This window comes from Buteo buteo, chromosome 4, assembly GCF_964188355.1.
Source record: "Buteo buteo chromosome 4, bButBut1.hap1.1, whole genome shotgun sequence".
Classification (NCBI taxonomy): Eukaryota; Metazoa; Chordata; class Aves; order Accipitriformes; family Accipitridae; genus Buteo; species Buteo buteo.
In genome coordinates this window covers 951627-977317 of record NC_134174.1, presented here as the reverse complement: position 1 = coordinate 977317, position 25691 = coordinate 951627, and the positions used below count along the sequence as shown (strand labels likewise).

Sequence of the window (25691 nt, the reverse complement as noted above, 5' to 3'; positions counted from 1 at the left end):
CTGCTTTCTGTCTGCGGCAGTGCCTGCTCCTCCAAGTTTGCCCAGTGCAGTGACAGCCCTGACGCTTGTGTCAGCTTTGCAATTAGCTACCACCGTGCCAAACGCGCTCCCGGCAGACGTGAGGCTTGCCGTCGCTCCTGCAGCACGCTGGCAGCCGGCGAGCCCCGGCAGCTGGAGCAGGCGCAGCACCGGGGTCCTGCTCCTCCAGAGACCCACCACCCTGCGCTCCAGCTGGAGAGGGCTGGAGGCACCCAAAGGTGCCCAAGAGCCCACCCCAGCACCCCAACACCAGCGCCGGTGCAGAGTGGGTGGACAGGCGTGAGGCAGCATCCAGGATAAACAAGAAAAACCAGACAGCCTTGGCTTTGTGTCCTCAGAAAATACGGCTGGAAGGTGCCTGAGGGCTGTCCAGACAATCCTTGAAGAAATCCCCCACCGCCAATGTCAACCTTATCTCTGCTGCGCAGGCAGGAGCAGGGACCTTCGAGTCCCGGAGCAGCGGCACAACCAGGAAAGGAGCCGGGACATCTCTGCTCCCGATTCCCTTTCCACCTCTTCCCTCCAGCTCCCAGGGCCGAGGAGGGGCCCTGGAGTTGCCAAAACCTCGAGCCCCCCCCCAGCAGCAATTGCCTCCCTCCCCGCAGCCCCGCATCGGCCAGGGGAGACACTGCCCCACTTTCAGACTTCAAAAACACCCAACCCACCACCAGCAGGATGGCTTTTTTCCCTGGTTTTTCTCTTTGAATCAGGGTCCATGTGTTTGACTCCCCCACTCCAAGAGTATTACCAATTAAGATATCAATTTAGATAAATCGGGGGATTGGAGCAGATTTGTACTGCCGTTGCATCAATTGGGCAAATATAGCTTGCTAGAGCACAGAGCCGTTAACGAGATTCTGTAGGGAGTCCGAGGGAGCGAATTCCTGATTAAAAAAAGCAAAGCTGAAACCTCCCGAACGCCGGGAACGGTGGTGACACCGAGACCCAGGAAAGCCCCAGCCCCCGAGCCAGAATCCCCACTTGCTGCCCACAGACCCAGCAGCGCCCGCGGATCCGGCAGGTCGGAGCCCCTCGCAGCCACCGCTCCTCCCCGGGGGTTTGCTCTGCCTCCCGTCCCACAGAAACACACGCCAGCGACACGGGCTGCTCTGCCTTCGGTCGGGTCCGACGTGCCGGCAACCTGCTTCGGCCGAAGACGGACGGATGGCAAACCCCACCACGGGGTACGAGGGCCGAGCGGTGCGGGATGCCGGAGCGATGGGCGTCAGCCGCAGCGATGGGGAAGGGCTTGCCCGTGCCCAGAGACGCCTCGTTCACCCCAAAGATTGGAGCACCCCACGTTTCGAATCCCAGATGTGGCCCACAGCTGTGAAATGAGGTCACGCTGTCAAACAAGCTGGCGCTTCAAAACTGCGGGCTTAAACACGGCAGAAAACAGCCCTGGCTCCAGCCCGGCCAAACAAGGACCAGGGAATTTCACCGGAGGCGAGGGCAGCACCAGCCGCGGTGAGCGCAGCGGTACGGCTCAGCCTCCAGCCCGGCGAGCCGCTAAGCCCACGGTGGTGGCAGGACATGGCCTGGGGAAGGACTGCCGGGAACATTCGGCTTTTGACACTGCACAGCGGGAAGGAGCCGCGCTGCATCCTGCTGCGGAGGTGCTGCCCCCAACCAAGGGAGCCGTCCCGCTGAGGGTCCCCGGCCGTCCCGGCGAGGGGCTCCAGCCGGCACTGGCGCCGCACCTGCAGACCCAGCACCTGGGCAGCAAGGGGAGATGCATCTTCATCTGAATACGTTATGTTCCTCGACAGAGACAAGCGATAGAGATATTAAACGTTATCAGCTACTGCTCTCAGGATTCATTTCGCGCTGGGTGATGAAGGCGGGAGATGAAAGGCTGTAGGATTTTATTACGCTGAATTTTCAGTTTGTCATTTCCCATCTACTCGATCAGGTGCCTTGGGACCAATTTGCGCTCGGCGGGATGGAGATGGATCTCCCCGGCAGAGCCACGCTAACTACATGCTACCTACTATGGTGGGTACACGTCTAGCCCCGACCGCGGGCAAAGCAGCTCGCAGCCAACGCTGCCGAGCCCCAGCGCTCTGCTACGGAGCTGCCGGACCCCCACACAACACCTCATGGGTAAAGCCTTCCAGAACAGCCCCAAACCAACCCAAAATATATATATATATGTGTGTGTGTGTGCATGCCTTGAGCTCAGGCTCCATCTTTGCAAGGGCAGCTAGGATCAGGGTGTCCCACGCTGAGCCCCCCCCACTGCAGAAAGCTCCAGAGCGCAGGAGCTGGAGCAGGGATTAAAGGGGAGCAGCAGCAGCAGCAGCCAAGGGTCCGCGGGCACCGTGGGGCTGGGGGAGCTCAGGGCCAGAAAGGACCCCCCTGCAAGAAGCAAAGCGCCAAGTCAGGGGTGGGGAAGAGAGGGGCACGCAGCTGAGCAAGGTGCCCAGTTCGTCTGGCTAGGGCTTTTTTGGTCAGTTGTTGGGTTTTTGGATCGGTTTTGGTTTTTTTTAAAACGAATGATCTGGAAGGGGAGGGGGGCGTAAACATTTCATTAATTGCATTCACAGGTAATTAAGCAACTGCATAAGCAGAGCCAGAGATGAAGATGCAGAAGGGCCTAAAGAAGGATAAAACCCAGCAAGAAATAAATGAGGTTTAACTGGGGCACCCACAAGCTAGGGTGGCCGAACTCGCTCCTGCACGGTGCAAGGGCACGCACCGGCAGCCTTGGGGAGACCACGAAGGGCAAGAGAGCTCACACCGGTGCCGGGGCCTGAAATCCTCCTGGTTTGGGGATGCCCAAGCAAGAGGCTGGCACAGTGGTGGCAGGCCAAGTACCCAAATGGGTATTTTCTGAATCTCATCACTACGGCCGTCACAGCCGCGCAGGCTCCCCCCGAGACCGGGGCAGGACGGGCTCTGGAGCGCCGGCTGCTCCAGCTCTGGTAGCAGAAGGAAGGAGGAGGAAGATGGAAGCAGCTCTCGCTCCCCAACGGTGCTGCAGGACCTGGGGTCGCGCTGGCCAGGCCGTGCTCGTAAGGACGGGTAACTTCACACCGCCGGAGGGTCTGGCAGCAGGACCTGGCACCTGCAAACCCTGGATGCAATCTAGAAGCGCCGATCTTTCCAAATGCCGAGCCCACTCCACGCAACGAGCTCCCCAAACGAGAAGCCAGATGCGGACCAGCGACTTGGCTGCAATCCGGCAACTTTGGTGCGCTAGGGCACCTGCAGCGAGACCCCAGACCCAGCGAGGGGGGGGAGAGCCCGCGTTCAGGGCATCCCTTGGGCAGCACCACACACGGCGGCGAGCCCGGCAGCTCCCCGCCGGCAGGGAGAAGGCAACCGCCCACGCGCCGGGGCCGCGGTGCCGAAGCAAGCAAAGGATTTTGCCAGGGGAGCCGGCAGCGTGGCGGGGGGCAGCTGCTTTTCTGCAGTCTCCTTGGAGACCGCGACCGCTCCGCAAAGAAACCGCGCTCCTCCCGGCAGCGCCGCACGATGCCGGCGGGGCACGAGGGAGCGGGTGTCCCCCCCCGCAACCGGCACCGGTGGCCGCTTTGCAGCCACCCCATGCCCTCCCTGCCGCGCGAGCACGCTGCTCGGCTCGCGGCGGCTCCCGTCCGCCCGGCGCTGACGCCAGAGAAACAGCGGGAGGAAGAAGCTAATCTGGGAAGTTATTCATAATTCAGTGTGTACAAAACAAGGCGGCATCCTAGGAGGGAGGAATTTCCAAATTACTGTTCCCACAGCAACCTGGGCTCTGCCCCTGCGCACACCGACAGCTTGGGGAGCCGTGGCACGCGGTGCCGTCACTCGCCAGCGCGGCCAGGCCAGCCCCGGCCGGCGCTCAGCGCATCGGTGCCGTTTGGGGAAAAAAAAAACCCCAGCCCTGGAAAAGGCAGCTTTCGCGTAATCCCGGGTGAAGGTTGGCTTCCTGCTCCCGGCTGGAAAGCCCTCCTCCCGCTGGCAGGTGGGAGCGCTCCTCGCCATCTCGAGAGGCGCTGGAGGAGGAGGAGGATTCTGCTAGGAACAATGCAGGTGCTTGGCGGGGGTCTCAGCAGCTCTCGAGTGCATCAGCCATTGAGGGGGGGCGGGAGTAAAAAGAAAGAAAGAAGAGGCAAGCAGCTAAATCCCTGCCCTAAGGAGCTTTTGGATGGTTTCAGATCAGTTGCCGCCAGGCAAAGGCGGGCAGCGCCTGGCTTCCGTGCCCACGCCGCAGGTCACAGCCCTGCCGGCACGTACCGGCTGCCCCCGTCACCACCCGCTCCGTGCCGAGAAAGGGGCACGGGGATCAAACCGGCATCCTGGCTCCCAGCCCAGCAGAGGTTTTTTGAGCGGAGGTGAAGGGGACTCAGCGTGCGACCCGCAGCCGCACAGCAGAGCTTATTTCGGGTGCTTTCATGTCGCTGCCGAGCGCGGGGCTTGAGGTCCAGCACACGCCGGCTTGCAACATGCTTAAACCAAGCACAGCGGAGACCAAACTGTGCGCGAACAATGCAGCGTTTCACCGAAGACTTCAGTCCCCAGCATTTCCCCATCAGATCCTGATACTGCAGGTCTCCAGAGTCACACCGGAGCATCCCTTTGAGCCGGAGGACAGGAGCCCGCTCCTCTCGGATGCAGGGAGGAAGGAGGGGAGCGCTCCCCGACCCCAGCCAGCCCCACAGCGGAGGGCAGAGATGCTCGGGGGCTGCACGGCTGAGCACCTCGCCGAATGGCACAGCAGGGAGGAAAAGGAAAATCAAAGGGTTTTGCATGCTTTGCATAATCTCCAGCAGCCCTGCAGCCTCCTGCTTCTCCCCCCCCCAGCGATGGGCAAACATCAGGCTGCAGGGGAAGGGGAGGGCAGAGCTGCTGCTGCGCCGCTGAGCAAAGGAACAGCCCCAGCCCAAAGCCTGCGGGTGACAAAGGACCCGAGGATGCCGGGCAGCAGCTCCCCTGCTGCCTGTGTGCCCATCCACCGAGGGGCACGAGTCCACAGCAACGGGGCACCCATCCACCAGCACAGCCCCAAGCAGCATCCCACCACGCATCATCCACAGCCCCAGGCCCTGGAAACAGGGCTCTTCTACCTCCCCAGAGCAGAGAACCGCAATGGCACCGCAATACAGAGGGGGAAACTGAGGCAGGGAAGGAGGGAGGCATCGGTCTCCCTGCAGCCATCAGAGTGCACGCTCAAACCCTCCCTGAGGCCCCTTGCCTCCCGTGAGATGGGGCTCCCCCAAGAAGAAAAAGGGAGTGCTGAGTCGGGGCGGGGGTCAGACCAGGTGGAAGAGGAGCCTCACGGGGAAGGGACTCCATCCAGGGATAGTCACGGACGCCGACGACTGCTGCCCATCAGAGAAGCTGCACCACTGGGCAGCAGAGCAGAGCACCCCCCCATCTCACCCCGCAGTCACGTCCCCGCCACGCGTCCCCACGGTCACCTGCGTGCTGTCCCCCTCCAGCCGGGGGGGTCGGATGCTGGACAGGTGAATGGTTTTGTGGTCCCCAGAGTTCAGCTTCACCACGATGGCATCCGCGTTCAGCACCTGCATCACCTGCGGAGGGAGAGAGGCCGTGGTGAACACCATGCCCACAGGCAGCACGAGGTCCAGAGCCGGGCACCGCCGCGACAATGCCCGGGCTCCGGCACGCTCCCCGACCCACCCCAGCTTCAGCCCCCAGCAGAGATCACGGAGACAGTGGCTCCAACCCCATTCCCAGTGCCCGGTGGGTCACTGCGGCTCGGCAGTGCATCCGTGGTCCTGCTCTCCGAGCCTGAGGAGCTCAGCGCTGGTCAGAGCCCTGCGAGGTCCCCAGATGGTGATGCCGCGGCACACCAGCACATCGCCAGCTATGTGCCATCCCGTGCCGAGGGTCAGCCCCCCAGGGTTTCACTCCAGAAACAAAAACCAGAGAGGGGACTGGACCACAGGCACCGATACCGGATGATGGATGACCGCACGTAGAGGAGGAAGCGAGCACAGCCCGCAGCAAAGGCTCTTCCACCCGACAATTGTGCAACAGCGTGTCCTGGCTGGTGGTTCTCCATGCACCCAGGGAGCAAATTAATTAGAAAAACTGGTGGCAAAGGTAGGCAGGGCTGTGCAGGCAGGCAGAGGACAGCAGGGCTCAGGGCATGCTGTTTTAATCTTCTCAGTTTTCATTAAACACCATTCTCCAGCCCGGACGGAGCGGCAGCAAGCAGAGCAGGACAAGGTACCCAGGTATTGCCACTGGCAGGGCACAGACCTTCCCCTACCCGCTCCCAGCACAAACCCAGTCCCCCGAGTCATACCGGAGCAAAAGGTTCCCATTGCTGCTCATCCATGACGAGCCCAGGGAGCACAGCCCCATGCATCCCCCCAGAGCTGAGCCAGAGCTCGGGGGGGGGGGGCGGGAAGCAGAGTGAGGAGGGCACACATTTGCTCCACTTACAGCACTTTTTGCCCCAGCAAGCACATCAGTCCCTCAAAACGTGCTTAGCCAGAGGGATAACAGGATTATAGGAATTAAAATTAAAGCAGACATCGAGGATTGCCAGGGCTCCTCTCAGCACAGCAAACCCCCCCGGGGGACGTCCCTACCCACTGACTCGGCCTCTCCTGGGACCCAGATCCTTTGCTTTTCATAGGCAGACCCGAGCCCAAAGCAGTTTGCATGCTAAGCGAAGTAATCAAATCTCATGCTTCAGGGCATCCTTGCTGCTGGAGGGGTCAGGATGGGACCCCAGCAGCGCATCGGGCATCTATCCCTTCCCTCTCGCAGAAGGCTTAGAAAAAGCAAGCCGTGAAGACAAGATACTGCAGCCAGGGGAGCTGCAGGTCAGATCCAGGGGCAAATCCTGCGCTGCATTACACATCCATCACGCGCAACTCCGCACTTCCATGTCGGAGCTGCGGTCAGATCTCATTTGTTCTCTGGCAGGAGGCGGCAGCAGGGCAGGCTCCCGCTGGCAGGCAGCCGCCAGCTCCCGGCACAGCCGTGGTTTACGTGCAGGAGACGGCAATTGGCACCGGGGACTCGCCAAGCCCCTCCAGCACCCCCCGAGCATCCCCTTCCCGGCAGAAATTAACTTGCAGGGACCTTCGGCCGGGCTGACCCAGCTGCGATGGGTCTCTGCGGGGACACGGGATGCTGCAGGACGTGGTACCCGGGGCAGGGGCACCCAGAGGCTGCAAGTCCCAGGCAGGACAGGGCAGGGTGGCAGCGGGAGCGGAGGGTGGTCCCTGGGTGCCCACCTCTCCCCTCCTCCAGCCAGGAGCTGCAGCCCCAGCTTGGCAGCATCGCCCCGTGCATAGAAGCAGTAGAAGGTACTTTGCAGCCCCCTCCCCAGGGACCCCGCGGGCAGGAGGGGGGCAAAACAGCAGCAAAACGGGAGACTCAGCACCACCTCAGGGGCCATGCCATTTTTCTTGCTAATAATTTCTCAGCTTGCTGTGGCCAGCTCCCTTTATCCAGTATTTATTGTGGCTTCACCTGCCTCAAAAGGCACTTTGATAAATGGATTGAAAGGATTTTTTTTTTTATTACTTTTTTTTTTTAAAATCTCCGCAGCTACTTCTTGCAGAGCCTGCATGCTCCACCAGCACTGCTTCCCCAAACCCCCCAGGACACAGCCTTCATCCCAAGCCCAGGCTCCTCCAGCCAGGTGCATGGAGGGGAGGGCTGGGTGAAGCCCCTGCAAGCGGATGGGCTCCAGTGACCCACCGCTGAGCCCCCACCAGGCTTCCCACCCTCGCCCCCACCACTGCTCCCCTGGGGCAAGAAGGTCAGAGCGGTGCGTTGTCGATATTTTTTTTGTGCGAGAAGTTTTTCCTCGCTGAGAGTGTTAATCCCAACATGGTTTCCAATTTTCCACCCCAGCGCTTTGCTCGCCCTGCGTGCTTGCCCTCGCTATGGGCTTCGACCCAGCAGGACCCCTGTGGACCACGGGGCCATTCCCCCAGCTGCCACTGTGCCCCCCAGGGCAGCCCGCTCCTGCACTCCCTGCCTGGCAGTAACGAGCACTGCTCGTTAGCTCTCCTGGGAGAGGGCTCCGGGACAGGCTGCTGCACAGGGAGCATCCCCAAAGCCAGGAGGGACCTCCTGCACCCTGACCTTGCAAGACAGGGACAGTGGCACTTTGGGAGGTGGTACCCAGCATCGAGAAAGGGGCCAGTGCTGCCCCCCCCGACCAGGAAACTGCTTTTTGAGGGGTTTTGGCAGGGTCTGGCGCTCAGCTCAGCAGGACAGCAGCTCCCAGGCTCGCTCTGGCAGATCCCACTGAGAGCTGAGATGATTTGGCCACGATGAAGGCTCTGAGCATTTTGCAAAGCAGGGGGAAAAAAAAAAGAAAAAAAAATTATACACAGGCCCAGCTCATCCACAACTGCCTCCTCCAACCTGCAAAGTGCTGGAGCCAGTGCATGGCAGGAACCAACACACAGCCCAGCCAGCAAGCCTGGATGCGGCCGAGGGGCTGCCCACGCAGCCCAGCGTGCCCCGGGCAAGCGGCTGCTCTCAACCTCACCCCCCAACCCCGGGGGGCTGATCCTGCCCCGCAGCGGGGAGATGGGACGACACAACCTCGTACAGCCCTCCGAGCCCCACGTACAAAGCTGTATTATAAACAGCTTTTGGCAGAGGATAGCTTTCAGCGTAATGTATTCAACTCTAAGCAGCGCTGTCCCAAATCCCTGGGTGCTCTAAGACAAGCTGACGTAGGGAATTCAGGAGAAAGCCTCCAGCCCCTTCAAATTTTTATTCCACCGCTTTTCTTCTTGCCACTCACAGGCATCAAATCCACAATTGAGGCCAAGCCTTAATTTCTCCCCACACCAACCCCTCCGCTCAAAGCACCGGCAGCTGACCGCGACGGCATCGGGATCCAAAATTAGCCGGAGCTGATTTGCCGCGGTTGCTCAACAGTGCAAAGACAGGTTGGGATCTTCCTCCTCCTCCTCCTCCTCCTCCCCCCGCCACCCCCTGGCAGCTCCTACGTCAGCTCTGCCGCTGCAAACGAGCACCTCGGCGTTCTGCCGAGCACGGAGGCGGCTTCAGCGCCCGAGCAATCGCTGCCTGCCCGCTGCCTGCCTGCCTGCCCGCTGCCTGCGGGTGCTCAGACCCCTCTGCAGGGCACCGGGAGGACGGATGGGGGCTCACGGGGCTCCTCGGGGAGGCTGGGCATGTGCCCAGCTCTGGGTTCAGCTCCGGCACTCCAAGGCGTGCGGGCATTTGTCCTGATTTTCCCTGTCACTTACAATTCCCGGGAAGGGAAAAAGACCAAAAATTGACACTGCAAAACTGACGGTGCCTGGGGGGTGCTTCGGCTGACAGCTCCCTAAATGCTGATTTGCACGGGCCTGCATAAAGAGCAGGTTTTAACTGAAGGCAGAGAAATTCTGCATCGCCTCCCCAGGAAGCAGGATGGCATCGCGGCGCTTAACCGTGTTTGGGGGCTCTTACTGCAGGGCCAGGGCAGCCAAACCGTGCCAGAGCAGACCCCAGCCTGCGGCGAGCCAGGGGGCCGAGTGCTCCCAGCCTGGGGGGACCCCCAGCAGAGCGAGGGGCTGCGCCCAGAACCGGGGGGGCCAACCTGCACGCTCTGCCCCAGGACCTTAAGCGGGATGCAGCCTGCACATCGGGGTCCCCTCCGCTCCACGGCACCGGGGGTGAATTCCCACCGCTCCTGGGGGGATGGCTGCCCCATGGCAACGCCTGGCACAAGGGCTGGAGATGCCGCCGAGCCCCAAACCCACCGCAGGCACCTTTGCTGCTTTGCCAGGGGTGCTCGGGACAAGAGACCCGCCTGCTGCAGCTCTCCGCCAGCGTCCCAGCCTGCACACGAGCCGTTCAACAAAATAACGGGCATCTTTGAAATGCCAGGACCGTCCACCCGCCCCCTCCGCAAGCTGCTGAGCAAAGCATGACTAACGGCCCCCGTGCCGGCTCCTGGCGCGGGCTCCGGCAGCAGCCTCTGCCAGCGGCAGGATGGCACTTGTGAGCACGCCAGCGCCTTCGCACGGCCATCCCCGTGCCCGCAGGGGCATTTGCCCAGGTGTTGCTTTTCACTGCGACAGCAGCACCTCCAAACATGGTCCTTCTCCCCAGGGATGGACTCTCACCTCTGGACATCTCAGAGACCCTCTGGGCTGGGCATGTGCGGCACGTTCATATGCCACTCAAAGAAGAAAAGCCCTGCAAACCCTTCAGCGCCTGGGGAAGCCGGTGGGAATTTTGGGGGGGACCTCCGCTACCGCTACTACCAGCCATATCTGAGCTGACAAAGAGCCAGCTGCAGAGAAGGGCGCAATCTCAGAGTTAACACGCGAGCCAGCACCTCCCCAGCCTCATTCCGCAGGACCGGAGCTGCCGCACAGCTGCCGGTGACAGCACCGCGCGGATGAACTAATTAAGCCGGTTGCATCGCGTGGCTGAGACCAGACCAGCTGCGAGAGCTCCTGGCTCTGCCCTGCCCGGCAGCTCCAAAGCTCCCGCAGCCGGTGCCCGGCCAGACGTGCTCTGCCCCGAGCCCTGCCACCGCCGCTGCCGGCCGCACCGGGACAGGGAGGGAACCGAGCAGCCCGGCTCGCTCCCGTGCCCGCAGGCAGAGGTACCCGGGCACAAACCCGTTTTCCTTCGCAGCAGGGATGGATGGAGCAGCGGGAAGGATGCTCCGGGGGCAGGATCTGACCCGGATGCGGGGCGGGGAGCACAGGCGTTAAGCTGACTTTCCAAGAAATCCAGCTGTTGCACATTTCCCAGGGTTTCCACCAGCACCGAAGCCCCCCCGGCTGCTGTGCTGGGTGAGCCGGCAGCACCATCTAGCGGGCTGCTCCCCCCCCGCCCCCCCACTCCCCGAACGGTGCCCAGATCCCCGCATCCCACCGCGTCCCACCGCCACGCTCCCGGGCGAGATGCTCGTCCGCAGGGACACCCACCACCCAGGGCAGGGGCAGCACCAGGTCAGCCCCACCGACCTTCCCCTCGCGTCCTCCCTTTTGCATCGGCTACGCTCTCCGAACCGCACTGGGGCAGGGGCAGGCACGGTTTCCGTAGGGTGGGAACGCGGGCAGTGGGGGCATCCCGGGGGCTGCTCTGGTGTATGGGGCTAGCGAGGTCCCGGAGCTGGGCCAGCCACTGCAGGGAGGTGCCAGCCAGGGGGTCTGCCCCACGGAGACCCCACGGCTCCACACCAGCAACCCCCCGGGATTGGGGCAGGGGCTGCCGTGGGGCTGGTGCCCGGACACGGTGCTGGAAACGCAGGCAGGAGAGGGAAGGAAAACTCTGCTGAGGGCAAGCATCCCTCAGCAGGCAGGAAAGCAGCAGGCAGGGCAAGAGCATCTCTGCGGCACCCAGCCAGCCGGCAAACGAGGCCCCAGGGCACCCACCAGCCCTTCCCCACCCACCCTGGGCCCTTCCCCTCCCCTCGTTTTGTTTCACCTCTTCCCACCCCAGGCCTGCCCGAGATCCCAGCCTGCGCCTGGACGGTCTCGCACCACGGGCCGTGGCAGGGATGTAGCAGAGGCAAAACCCTGCGGGGTCTGTCCCAGCACACGCAGAATCCGGCATGGGCAGCCGGGCACCCTGCCCTCTGCCCCCACGCAGGCAGACCCTGCCTGCCCCTTCGCCTGCTCTGCCAGCCACTCACCTTGGCTACAAACTGCTTGTCCTTCTGATCCAGGTTTGCCGTGGGGGCCACGTAGTCCCTCCAGATCCTCAACTTGCGCTCTTTGGCGAACCTGGCAGGAGGGGGGACACAGGCGTGATGCCTGGGCTGGCGTCCCCAGCGGGGATGGACGTGCCATACGTTAAATTGTCCAGCAAAGCCCTGGCAGAGGCAGTGGGGCTGGCGCAGACTCACAAGGAGAGATCGCATCTACCTCCCACCCGGGAGAGCACCGGGGGTACCCACACGTGGGTGGAAAGAGGGGGCTGGAGTCACCCCAAGCACCCCACGGGTGCAGCTCGGAGCGTGCCCACCCCAGAGCCCAGCCCCGCGGCTCCCAGCGTCCGACTCACCTCTCAGCCGCACGCAGCTTGTCGGCGCCGCGGGTGTAGACGGCGATGGACCAGTCCACGCAACGGGCGAAGCCCTCCTTCAGCAAAAGCTCGGTGATGTTCCCGTTCTGCGGAGAAGGGGAGGAGGGGCGCGCTCAGCTGCGGCGGGGGGACGCGGCATCGACATCTCCCCCTGCGCCCCCGAGGAGAGCTGGCCTCCCCCCCGTCCCTGCCCCGCTGCGAGGGGGGCACTGCACTTGCCCTGCTCAGCCCCTTAGATGTCGCAGGTCCCCAAAGAGCCCTGCAAGGCCTGGTCACAGCACCCGGTGCCCCCAGGGCTACTGAAGACCACCCCACAGGGGTCTGCTCTCCTCACGGGCTGCTCAGATGGACCATGGTCTCCCACATCCACCAGTAAAGAGCCCACGGCTCCCAGCCGCCCTGAGCCCTCACCGGAGGAGGCACCCGGACCTTGCAACCACCTTTAGCATCTTCAGCACGTGATGACCAACCGTCCGACAGCCCACCGGGACCCTCTCCCCACCCCTCGCCACCGCCGGCCCCACTTGCCGGGTGCAGGATGGTGCCCAGGATGTTCTGGTTGTGGCAGCTCTCCAGGACGATCTGCACGTCCCTCTGTAGCAGCCGCGACTCCGTGAAGAACTTCGCTTCGGCCGCAAATGGCTCGGGGACTTCAGGGGCGTCCGCCTCCCGCTTGAACGTGGGGCACTGCAGCAGAGGGGAGGGGACGGTCAGGGCACGGGCTGGCCCCTAAAAACCTCGGGAAGGGGGTGAGAAACCTCCATGGGGAGGAAGGCTGCTCTGCCCCGTCCGCCCCAGGAATCCCCAGCCCAAGAGCCGTCCTCTGCGCCGGGCGGCCGAGCTCTCGGCTCCACGCACCCGCAGCCACCTCGACGGCAGCCCACGCCAGCAGAGCAAGGGACCACCACTCACCCAGCGACCAGGGGAGCCTTACAGGGGGTCCGACAGCCCAGAGCTGCCGGGCCTGGCAGCGCGGAGCTGGTACCCGCCTAACCCAAACCTCTTCTCATCCCCGTGGTGACACCCCGCACCGGTGCGCACGCAACCGCGGGCTGCAACCAGCCTGTTACTGGAGGGTGCAGGCAGGATGACACGGCGGGCAACGAGGCAGCCGTACCCCTGCCTCCATCCCTCCCTGGATGGCAGCCGGGGCAGGTACCGGTACGCTCACACCGGTGCCAAAAGGTGCTGAGGAGGATGCTCTGTGAATGACGGTGCAAATTCAAGAAGGAACTCGCTGCAAAGAGGACTGCTGAGCATACCTGCCCGGGACAGGGGACAGCGGCCAAGCCTCACCTTGATCCCCGAGAGCATGACGGTGACCAGGTAGTAATCGGGGAGGAGGAGGGCTCTCACCACGCTGCCGTCCCGGACGTGCTCTATGATGGCTGCGGAGCAAAAGCAGAGAGGTCGGTCCTGCCGCGGAGGGGCTCGGTGGGAGCCGCGGAGCCGGAGACAGCTCTCTGCGGCGAGAGGGTGCCGGGAACAGCGCCCAAACAGCACGGCGTGGGCAACCGGCCCCCGAGGCCGCGGGCAGGCAGGCAGCCGAGGACGGAGGACAGGGGCGACCGCAGCGCCCAGCAGCGAGGGCCAGAGTTGGTGCCAGCTTACCGTTGACAGGCTTCTGGTGCATGGAGTCGACGAAGTGCCGGGGGTTTTCGATTGTGTACTTGAGATCCCGGATGGTGTGAGAGCCCGTCCCCTCACTCCACATCCCCTTCTTGGCACTCTTGGCCTGCTCCTCCAGCTCCGCCAGCCTGCTCTGCTCGGGGCTGCAAGGACAGGACGAGTCGGGATAAGGACAGGACAAGTCGGGATGAGGCCAGGCCCCGGGCAGGCGGGACGCTGCCAGTTCCTGCATGTTCCATCACCAGGAACATCCATCTTCCAGGCACTTCTCTGGATGCTTCAGTGAGATTTGATCACTTGCATCTAGAAAAGGCACTGCCTGGGTGAGCTGGTGAGCGATGCTTCGTGCTGCTGACAGCAACACACAGTAAATCAAATTAAGTTTCTCCGGCACCGCGGCACAGAGGCTGCGCCATCGATGTCCAAATACCCGCTGCTGGAAGCACCATCTCTGATAGATTGGGGAGGTTTAGCCCAGGCAACCCTTTCAGAGGCTGCTTTTGCGCACTGCGATGAAAAGGCAGCCCCGAGGAGACGGGGCAGCAGCAGCCCCGATTCCCTGAGCGGCAAAGCGCGCTTTGGGAGAGGAGGGACGGCAAACCCAGGTACGCAGCTTGCGTGCCGTACCAAACCACGGACCGTCCCCGGTCCTGCACACACCGGCAGCCGCCAAAGGCAGAGTGCAGCAGCAGCCCCCTCCCAGCACCAACAGCCAGCCCTGCCACGTGCTGTCATAACTCGTTAAATAAATTTGGCGATATTTGCGTTTTAGCATTCTTCAGCTCAGGGCAAAGCTGCAACCTGATGAATCCCAAATGCACTGCAGAAGCACCCAACTCAAGTAGCTGATGAGTGAGTGGCTCAGAGTCACCTCACGCACCCATTAATTAATGCACCCTTTGAATTAGCAGAGCAAACGTGGAGCAGCGATGCACTCTAGGCGATATTTAATTGCAGGAAGCTCAGCTCTGTGCTAACTGTGCTGCACCAGCCCCATCGTGCTGGTGATGGAGCTCACGGCAGCGGCATCGCCCAGCCAGGGGGGCTGCATGTCCAGGTCCTGCACCGTCATCGCGGGGCTCAGGGTGACCGGCTTCACCGGGTGTCCTGCCCGCTGGGTGTGCTTGTGGGAGGGGGTTGAAGCAGCAGACCCCCGCAAGCCTGAAGCCACCAGAAGGTCCCTGTGGAGCTGCGCAGGTGCCCCCAGCACAAGCAGCGGAGAACAGCACCCAACCTGCACCCCGATTTCCTTCCCTCCGGCACAACGGGCCAGTCCAGAAGCTCCTGAAAAGTCCTGGGCAGCTGCATTGCCATGCAACCGTCCTCCGATGGGATCAGCGGCACGGCTGGAGCTGACATGCTCCTGCAGTGGAGCCAGGAGAGGGGAATTTGGTGGGGAAGGCTGGCTGGAAAGCAGGGACGAACACAGAGGAACCGAGCCACGGCTGCTCACGACCAGCCCTGTGCGGGCTCACGGTCCCCCTTCAGCGCAAGCCCCAGCAGGGTCCCAGGGGGGCGTTTCCAATGGGAAGCAGGAGAAAATCAGTGCGAAAACCCCAGCAGACTGGCAGGCAGAGGCTTTCCTCCTTCATTCCACCTCCGCAGCTCAAGAGCTATGCAGGAGGTGCAGAATCAGGACAGGGCGGTGAGAGCCGACTCCAGCTGAACCCCAATTCATCCTACCAACACCGCCGGTCCTCGCCAGGCTCCACCGCCGGTGCTGCACCCACTCTCCCAGCAGCTCCTCGCCCCCAGCCCCAGCAGCCCTGCAAGCAGGCGGCTTCTGCAGGTCCTCCAGCACGGGCGCAGCGGCTTTCGCACCTCTCCCAGGCATCACTGCCCTGCAGCGGTCCCTGACCATGCCAAAGCAGAGCCACTGACCTCTGCCAAGGGCATCCAGAGCCCACCAGCACCAGGCATAGAGCACGTTCCCCAGGGGCTCGGGACAGGGACCGTGTCCCCAGGCAGGCAGCAGGCAGGACCCGCTGGCACTTGAGGCTTCAGCACTGACAAGCCTGGGTATAAAATAACCAATCCACGCCCTTGGCAATGCACGCTCTCTTTACTCAACATACCTGTTTACAGGCTGCACTACCGAAAACACTGGGTGGAAAGCATCCAAGTGTGCCAGGAACAGTTTTAGGAAGCGACACGGGCAAGCTTCCAGCCCAGCAGGCGCGGGGATGGAAATAGCGTCCGACTGGTATTTATAGCAGTGCCACAAAAACAACTCGCACCCCTGGAACAGGATAGCTGGTGCCCAGTGCCATGCGGGGGGGTGCCAGCACACTGCGGTCAAGGCCAGGCTTCTCCCTTGCTCTGGGACGTGACGGGGCTGGCGCAAAGCATTGGCATCAGCTCCAATGGCACTGGCACAGGCAACGCACCACCCGGACATGGGACAAGGGGCAGGAACATCACATCGCCTCTCTAGCATGAATTAAAGCACCTCGACTCCACGCCAGGAGTTACTTTCCAGCAACCAAGAGCTTCAGAAGATTTTCTGCTCTGCAGCCTGGGGCCACAGCTCTGGTCCTTCAGCATCCAGGGCAAGGAGACACACAGCTCCCCCTCCCCAGCCCCTCACCGCTCCAACCCTCAAGACAAGGGGTCACCGTGCTGGGACACCGATGCCTGTGAAACCTGGGCACCGCAGAGAGCCCTGGAGCAGGGGCAGGTGCCCGGCCGAAGCTGAGGAACCCAAAGGCTCCATGCCCGGGTAAATAACGGCAGAGAACCAGCGCGGCCGCTCAGCACGGGCTCACCGGGGCAGCGCAGGAACGCAGCCGCATACGTACTTGTTGGCTCGGATCCCTTCCCGGCGTGAAGCCAGCCCTTCGGCCACGAGGGACTCGGCAATGTTCTCGCCGCTCGTGTCTGCAGAGAGAGGAGAAGAGGAGTCAGCGAGACGAGCCACCAGCACGCGGGGTGGCCCAGAGGCACACAGACCTCGGTCCTGGAAAGCGCTCCCAAGACGATTCCAGCCAACCAGTGCCGGAGCAACCCGGGAGTGAAAGACTCCCATCAGTAGCCCAGTGTCCCAGCAACACATGGGCTGCACGATGCATTGAGCAGAGGAGCACAGGGCTCTCCTGGGGACAGCATTTCCCCCGGATCAGAGCTAAGCAAGTGGGAAGGCGGCACATTGCTCTGATGCACCGCTGGGCTGCAAGGCTTGCTGTCACCCAGGACCATCTCCGTGGGAAGGGGATGTCCCCAGCACCCAGGGGAGGCAGGCAATACCCTCCCAGCACCAAAGGGGCTCTCTGGATTTCCAACAAAGGCTGCACTGCCAGGACGACCTGCAACGGGCACCCCCCCACAAGGCACCCTTCCTCCGCAGAAAAATGGGGGTTTCACGGCTACCAGGAGCCAGAGCTCCCAGGGAGGCAGGGGACAAATGCCACAGTCCTGGGGATCCCAGGCCTGGGAGAGCAGATAAACAGGAAGATTTGGGCAGAATCCCCCAGGAGAAACCCTTGACTGCCCACCCAGAAGGGAGGGTGCAGGGTTGCACAGCCCCAAGCAGCAGCAGGGGGTGGCTGGGGAGGGGGTGTCGGACACTGCCTGGACCCCCACCCTTCCCCAGTACCTTTGCTCTGGCTCAGCCACCACTGGCGAGCGATGGCAAGCGACCACCCCTCAAAGCACCCACCGCTCCAAAGCCCAGAGCCGCAGACAGCTGCTGCATCACTGCCAGGGAAACTGTCGCAGCGTTTCCATATTAATAGTATTTAAACCCTGACAAACTTCATCAGGAAACATTTTATGCTTCATTTCTCACCTCCACGGTGTGACAGGCTGGGATTTAACAATAAGGACGACACCTACGTGGGAGGCACAGCACAAGAGTCCTTAACGTGACAGACAACAAGGCTGCAGATGACTGAAAGGGAGCACTCCACCGATCACAGTGTCACCAAACAACAAAACCCCTTTCAAGGTTTATTTGTTGCAGACTGCGACGTCAGGACCTGCCAGGCTTCCTGCTGAAGGATGGCCCAAAACTATGATCCCCGCCTCTGCAGGAGGGGATTCCCATCCCAAAGGGCTTCCCAGTTCCCCAGCCCATGAGCAAACTGGAAGCTCAGGAATGAGCACGGAGCTAACTTCGATATCCAGCTACTCGTGGTCTCGGGGAACAGGCTCATTCTGGCAGCACGTAGGACCCTGCTCCCCTTTCTTGCAGCCTGGGGACTGTGGGGGTCTTTCATTCCCACACTGGAGGAGGACCCCCGTAGGGATGCGGGAGATGCTGGCTGGAGCGTGCTGGGATGCAGTGGCAGTGGGAAGCCAGCCCTGGGTCATCCTCGCAGCAGTGACAAGGTGCTGGTGGGAAGGGGCTCCAGACAGGGGTATTGCCCACCTCAGGCTATGCTGGCCCTGGCCACGTCCAGCTGAGCCTCAAAACCTCCGAGGAGAGAGCTCCAGCCTTCCTGGGGAGCTGCACGGCCACAAATCCACCCGCTGATCCTCTGCAGCGGCAAACCGGGAGCCATCAGCGATGCCGGGCTTTCTGGCCGTGCAGCGGAGCGGATGGCCAGCAATCTTCGTCCTGCCCAGGCAAAGGCACCGGCAACTCCTGCCGCAGACCCAGAGGGAGCATCTTCCCCCTCATCGCGGGCCACCTCCTTTCTCCCTGGGCCTCCACGCAGACCCTACTCGCTCCATTCGTGCCACGCTGCCTCGGGACGAGCCCCGTCTGCGGCGGTGAGCAAGTCCCATCCGTTTGCCGTTCGAGCCAGCCTCCCGCTTCCACCACAGGAAAGGCTCCGAGTGCCGCAGCGATGCCGGGGAGCGTATTTGGAGACAAGGACTGCCTCACGGCACCCGCTCGCCCTCCCACCTTCCCCTTCTTGAAACCCAAGGACACGGGAAGTCCAACCAGGAGCTAAGCCCAGCAGAGCAGAGCGGTCCAGAAGCCGGCAGCAGGATGCGGCCACCTCCACGCCACTTTCACCGTTACTCTCACCAGACCAGGCGATGGCTGAGGGCTAGCCGTGGGGAGCAAGAGCCCAAAAACTCATCCACCAGCACGGCTGGAACCAAAAGTCGGCCAGGGCTACTGGCAGAGGGGACGCAGCACCCAACAGAGTGCAGTCCAGTGTCGTGCTCACCATGAAAGGGGACTTAACTGGAGCCAAAGCCCACCTGCACCAGCACCAAAAAAGCTGCCTGCCCCAAGCTACTCTGAGCCCCAGAGAGTGCTGCCTGCAGGCATCACGCAGCATTTGGGCTGAGCGGCTAGGCCAGGTTTTGCTCCTGGCACTCCGCCGCATCCTCAGGGGCCACAGGTAAGCCGATTCCTTTTGGGAGACTTCAATCAGCCAGAGATAAGAAGAGATTTATAATGACAAAAAGGATGGCAAGGGGTAACCTGTGGGAATTCGCCTAATGCCATGGCTTGCGTCCACGTGCTGTGGTGCATCAACCAGCAGCTGCAGCTCCAGAGAGCGCAGCCGTGCTCCGGCTCTGCACAACCCCACGGGCAGCCGGGACCGCTGCCGGCCATCATTCCCCTCCAAAAGCTGGAGCTCCATGGAAAACCGGACATGCATCCTTCTGCTGCCAACACCGCATCCCAACCCACCCTCTCAGACAGTAGCTCCGGCTGCGAGCACCGCGCGCTCCGCAAACCTCGCTGCGCGCTCCCCACCAGCTCTTTAGGTGCCCGACGGAGCCCTTTGCACTCACCTTTGCCCAGGTACACCATCCCGTACTCCCGGCCCTGCGGGGTCTTGTACTCCACGGTAAAGCAGACCTCCTTCCCGATCAGCTTCTTCCGCAGGAACTCGCGAGCCGGGAACCCCCAGGGCTGGAGAGAACAAAGTCGAGGTGAGACGATGGGTCAAACGTGGCCTGGAAAGCCCAGCTCCCCACCCCGGGGGACCTGCGCTCTCCTCCACATGTGCTGCATTAGCCCAGGACCGCACTGGAGGCTGCTTGCAGCCCACGAGCTTGCAGAGGAATCGACCCTGTTACTCTGCAGGAGAAACACCTCCACTCTTCCTCTCCCTCCTCCCAAAAGGGGTCCCGGTTGGTTTTCCAGCTGGCCTCGTGCTCCCCAAGCACAGCCAGACCCATCCGGCTGAGCCCAGGAAAGCTCCTGGGGCAGAAGGAGCAGGGCTGGAGCTGGGTGACGCAGGGGGCTGGACCAGCCCCAGCTCCCAGGGACGCGGCGGGGGCTCCTCCGGCTCCTGCCCGTGGCGAAGGAGCAGAGCGGGACCGGCCGCAGCGGCCGGGAGAAGCGGGCTCTCGCATCCCCCCCCTGCACCTCTCTGCACCGAGGCAGGAACGCACCGGAGCCCCGGCGAGCTCAGCCCCACTCCACCGCAGCGGGTGGGTGGGGAACGCGGTCCGGAGGAGAGAACATGACGTGCTCATAAACAATTAGCAAACCTGACAGGCATAATTTTTTAAAAGAGTGACATTTAAAGGCTGAAGCAGTGTTTGGAAGACAAACTCCCCAAGGAGAGCAATTAGCTGCCAGCGCTCTGCACCACCCCCGGGGCTGGGAGGATGGGTGGCCGCGGCTGGGCTCCCTCCGACAGAAAACCGCTGCTCCCAACCGCTGCCGGCACAGGCAGCCCTGCCTGCACCAAAGCAATGCCCCTGTTGCCTCCTGTGCCCCCAGAGCAGGTGAAGCCCCGCAGAGGAAGCCTGGAGGGACCACCGGCTTCCCCTGGTCCCACAGACCCTGCCCAGCTGTGCCTGGTCCTCACCAGCAGACGATGCCCGCCCCGTCCTGGCCATGTTTGTGACCGTAACAGGGCGAGGAAGAAGAAATCCGCCCCAAAATCCACACTGGGGGGCTGGAGCAGGGAAAGGATCCCTTAAAGGATGATTGAAGAGACTGTTTCATCCTGTACCAATGCTGGCAAGGAGGGAGCTGTCTGAGCCCCACGGGACAGCAGCAGCAGGTCTGGGAATGGGCAACATCCCTTGCGATGGGCGAGCTGAGGGTGCTGTGGTCTGCAGAGCTGGGACAGCAGCCTGGAGACACCCCCCCACCCCCCCCATCCAGCTCAACCCGTGACCCTTGGGACAGGGGGTCTGCACGGCACCACTTGTGGGAGGCACCCACCTCGTCCGGGGTGTCCTTGGCATCCGGCTGGCCCGCGGCGGCACGGCGGGCGAGGTTCCCGGCACGGATGTTGCTGAGGTTGATCTGGCGCTCAGGGGGCGGCCCGCCTCTGGGCTGCCCGCGGACGATGATGGCACAGCCCGACAGCACCTGCGGGGAGGCAGAGGGGTTACGGGGGTCCCCCAGCCCCGGCGGCAGCAGCCGGCAAAGGAGAGCAAGGAAGGCAAGAAGGGACGGAGCTGAGCACGCAGGCAGGTGATGCTGTGCGGACAGACAGACTTCCAGGGATGGATCCTGCCCCAGGTAGGACATGGGAAACTCAGCACCACAGGGCACAATTTCTCACGGGCACAGGTTTTCTGCTCGGGGATGCAGGACGGTGCCAAGCTCCACACTCTGCGCCTTCACAGCGGTACCTGCCAAAGATCCCATCCCCTCCTTCGGAGCGCAGCACAACTGAACCCAGGGTGATCCCAGCACGGCGGATAACGCAAAGGACTTGGCAGATCGGGATTTTACTCCCGGTGCTGACAGACGGGTCAGATGAGCCCAACCAGGCCATCTCCCCAGGCTGCTTTGGCTGCTGAGCGCTCCGAGCCAGGAGCACCACTATGCCGGGCAGCCCCATCCCATCCCATCCCATTCCACCCACCTCCCGGGGCTCCAGCAGCCCCATCGCTCCCCGCTGCCGCAGCGGGACCCCCGCATTTGGAAGGGCACCATGCCCACAGCACCCCGAGGGGCTCTGTGCAGCTGCCAGCACGGCACAGGAGGATGCAGGCAGGGAAAAGCTGACACCGGTGCTGCCCCGGGGCAGCCTCCCAGGACAGGGCACGCAGAGGGGGAACGTGCCTGCAGCCAGCTGGCCCAGAGGGTGCCACTCTCGGCACGAGGGCTTTAACCACCTGGGCTGCTTGGCACGGCTTCGGCGAGGCTTGCAGGAGTGTTGGGCGAAGACCACACTCAGAGCGGATGCTTTTACCTACCGTGATGCTAAGACCTTTACCGGGGGATCTGACCCGCTGGGAGCAAAGGGGCCACACGCACCCTGCGCCCATGGGCAGTAACCTCAGCCAAGCAACTGCATCGAGGTTGGAAAAATAAACCCATACGGAAAAAATTGCTGGGAGAAATGAGCAGAAATGAGAGAGACCCAAACTGGACCTCTCCTCACACCCAACTCAATTCCAGTAACCGGCATCACCTCGCCCTGCAAAAAGCCCCAGGTTTCTCAATGGCTCTGTCCCCATACAAGACCCCAAGCCACCCACCCGCCAGCCACGGCATCGGCAGGGCCGGCTCCGGCCGCCAAGCCAGGCTCCCGGCCACGCAGAGCGAGCGTGCCGAGGATCACCCTGTTCCCGTTTTAATCGGCATCGGCTCCCTGCAGGCGGGATTGATGTTGCCGAAGTGCTCACAGAAAACCTCCGGGTTGGATTTCACCATGCGCCCTGGCTTGCTGCCCACCCGAAATCCCCACGGATGCTCACGGCGCATCCCAAAGCCAGAGGACTCGTACCCTGTTACGGGAGCCGGCCCGGCCCAGCGCCAGGGACACCAGCCCACGCCAAGCCTCACCGAAACAAGCCCTGTCACACCGACCCCGAGGGTCTGGTCGTACCACAGCATCACGCTTGTTGCCCCATGCCACCTCTTGCACGCCTGTGCCCACAGCAGAGACCGGTACGCTGCTCGAGCTGCTGGGAATTGAGCTTCAAATTAAGCCTGAGCTGCACACAGAGCAAACCCCTGGCAAAGGCTCAGTGCTTGATACTTAAGGACTTAGAGGTTTCATCGCTGTAATTAACCTTAATCTTTAATTTATAGGGCATGGGGAAACAAGTCAGATGCTGCAACTGTTTTATCCAATTACCAGTACAAACCCTGGATCCCGGGAAGGGGACAGGTTCATTTAGTGGAGCTGGTCTGTGCTCCGTGGGTCCACGTGGTGCTTTAAGGGTGGGCATGCCACCCCCAGCACCGGACCACCCCGTGCCCCCGTCCCTGCCCATGGAGCAGCCACACACACCTTTACAGCCAGCAGCTTCTGGCTGGGCTCCGACAGCGATGGGACTGGGAGACCATGCCACCACCCGAGCTTCGCCCCCGCCAAAGCAGCCTGCCAGCCCAAGCCGTGCTCCTCCTTGTTGGCAAAATTCAGCCCAGGCACCTCGTCGGAGAAAGCTGGGCTTAAACCAGGCTTAAACCGGGCTGCAAAAGCTGTAGTTGGTGCAGGCTGAGCCAAGAGACGGACGTGCCAAGGCCAGGGCACGGCACAGGGACACGACCCAGATGGACCCAGTTCCCACGGCAGAGACAACCCCCACGCGTGGGAGAGGACGGCACCGGGGTCCTGCCGGCACAGCCGTCGGCCAGACCATCGCATCCAGAGCTGCAGCTGTGGGGCACAAAGGGTTAACAGCCATCGCAGGAATGGGAAGGATGGTGAGAGGCAAGGCAGGGTCCCCAGGCGCTGGCAACGAGAGGGGCAGCCCCCAGCTTTACCTGGAGACTCACCAACGCGGGGTCCCAGCTCAGCCCCAAGCCGGGAGCCCCCGTGCCATGCTGCGCCGCACCTCTCCGCTGGGACTCCGCGTCCTCCCCCAGCAACTCAAGCCCCCCAAAAGGAAGGAGCCCGCTGCTGCCCCATCCCACCCCATGGGGCAGAACCTCAGCCGGGCTCGCGGTGCCTCTTCCAGGCGGGGGAGGTGGGTCCTGACCCCCATTGCCTCCCTGCTCCCCTGTCCTGCTCTGCTGCGCCAGCACAAGCCCCCTCTCTGCTCCCAAACCCCGCGGTCCCACTGCAGTTTCATGGGAAATGTGCATCAGGAAGGTGCAGCAAAAAAAAAAAAAACACCCAAAACTTCCAAGTTCAAAAAGTTGTGATGGGAACCGCAGCGCAGCAGGTGGCCGGCACCACTCTGGCTGGCCCCAGCAACTCCTGGCTCTGCGGCACCACCACAAAGCAGAGCAGCGACCACAGAGAGTCAGGGACCCCCCCCACCTCTCCAGGGTGCCTCCTGGGCAGGGATTTTGGGCTGCCTGCCCCGGGAAGGGAAGGGGGACCATGGGGCACACTCCAGGCACCAGCACCCACCCTCCCCAGGCATGGGGGGGTGCGTGTGGCCCCCAGGAGCCGGTGCCCACCATGCATGGCTGCCTCACGGCCAGCAGACACCAACCATCCTGTCCAAAATCACACTACGGATCTGTGTCCCCACGGACAGAGATGGGACAGCACGAGCAGCCAGGTGAGTTTTTTTTCCCTGAGCATCCCAAAAATCAGCTCGTTGGGCATGAGACAGCACAGAGTGGCAGGAACGGTTCCCCACGCCACGGGTGAGCTACAGCAGTGTCCCCAAACCTCCAGCATCCCCAAACCCGTCCCCACCGCCGTAACGGGCTCCGGCGTGACGTGGTGCCCCGAGCAAAGGTCTCGTTCAGAAGGCAGCGGGTCACCTGCAACCTCAAGAAAAAAACTGTATTTGGGCACAAGAAAAACCAGCGTTTGGGCAACGGGGTGACAAGGCACGGCAACAAGTGGCCCACGGGCTCGAAGGCAGGAGCCGGGACAGTGCTGGCACACGAGCCCGGCTCGACGCCGACACGTGGAGAAGGGGGGTCGGATCCAACCAAGCCAGTTGCCGCAAGTGGCACAGCCAGTGACAGCAGCCACTGGGGTGGGGTGGCCAAATCCTCACCGGGGTGTGGGGGGGACGCGCGGCAGGTGACGGGGTGATGCAGAACAGGCACCGGGAGGGAACACGGGGACCCGATCCCGACAGCAGCTGCTGGACCCCGACCTTCGCCCTCCAGGTCTCCGCTGCTGGCACACGTGGGGATCCGACACGGCTGGAGTGGGGGGGGAGTGTCGGGGACCTCGTCCCGCCACTCCTTCCCGTGGGGGGACACCAGCGGCAGCGTGGGAAGAAGAGGAGGGAGAGGAGCAGGTGGGGGACCCCGAGGGACGCCCCAGCCGGCGGTGGGGTGTCCCCACGGGAGACGGGGTGCCACGGGGCTGCCGCCCACGCCGCCGGGGTATCCCGAGTTTCCTCGGGGCCGCGGGGGCTTCGGGGCCGGTAGCGGAGCGGGACCACCGGTTCCCGGTCAGCCCCGGCAGATACCGGGGGAACCGAAAGCTCTTCCTGCCCCATCCCGACAGCGGGGGTCGGCAACCGGGGCGGCGGGGCCCTACGGCCACCGGGACAGCCTCGCCCCCCGGTCCCAGGACGGGGTGGGGGGGTGCAGTGAGGGGTCCCCGGGCCGCCGGGGGGGGATGGACGGGCAGTAGCTGCTGCGGAGCAGGCACCGGGGACCGAGCACCGGAGGGGATGGGGGGGTCCAGGGCCGGTCCGGAGCGTCGGGCGGGCTGCACGGGGAAGGGGCCCGGGGGCACCGGAAGGCGTGGGGGAGGCCGGGGCCCGGGGACGGATAGAGCGCGAAGCTCCGCGAAGGGAGGCGGCGAGCGGAAGGGGGGGGGGGTCCCGGGCACCGTAGGGAGCTGCACGGGGGGTGGGGGTGCCGGTTAACCGGGAGGGAAGGGGGGGGATCCCGGGTACCGGAGGGGTCTGCGGCAGAGCCCTTACCATCTTGACGATGCCGCGCTGGACGGCGAGGGGCGGCGCGGAGCCGCCCTGCCCGGGGGGGGCCGCGGAGGCCATGGCGGGGCGGGGGCGGCGGACGGGGCGATCGCGGAGGGAGCGGACGGGGCCCGGTGCGAGCGCGGAAGGGAGCCGAGGGGCGGGGCGGCGGAGGGAGGTGAAGGGGGGGGGGAGTGTGTGGAGGCGGGGGCTTCCCGCCGCCCCGCCCCGCCGCCCGGCCGACGGCCAACGGGAGGCCGGCCCCGCCGTCCGCTCCGCCCCCTCCCCGCCGCTCGCCGGCCAATGGCGCCGCGGCAGCGGCCCGAGAGGCCGCCGCGGGGGCGTGACGTCACGGGAGGCCCCGCCCCCTCCTC

The 25691-nt window shown here is 63.3% G+C and overlaps 1 protein-coding gene across 1 annotated transcript in view; it reads right to left on the bottom strand.

Moving 5' to 3' along the window:
* SND1 (staphylococcal nuclease and tudor domain containing 1) overlaps positions 1-25486 on the bottom strand; it is a 127676-nt gene extending 102190 nt beyond the window's left edge. Inside the window, exons 1-10 of the mRNA XM_075024491.1 lie at positions 25324-25486; positions 20738-20887; positions 19348-19468; positions 16452-16530; positions 13636-13796; positions 13321-13412; positions 12553-12711; positions 12004-12110; positions 11633-11723; positions 5445-5558 (exon numbers count right to left, since the gene is read on the bottom strand). Coding sequence (XP_074880592.1) covers positions 5445-5558; positions 11633-11723; positions 12004-12110; positions 12553-12711; positions 13321-13412; positions 13636-13796; positions 16452-16530; positions 19348-19468; positions 20738-20887; positions 25324-25398 — 1149 coding nt within the window. The 5' untranslated portion in view covers positions 25399-25486. The remainder of the gene's footprint in view (positions 1-5444; positions 5559-11632; positions 11724-12003; positions 12111-12552; positions 12712-13320; positions 13413-13635; positions 13797-16451; positions 16531-19347; positions 19469-20737; positions 20888-25323) is intronic.
* Between the last annotated feature and the right edge of the window lie 205 nt (positions 25487-25691).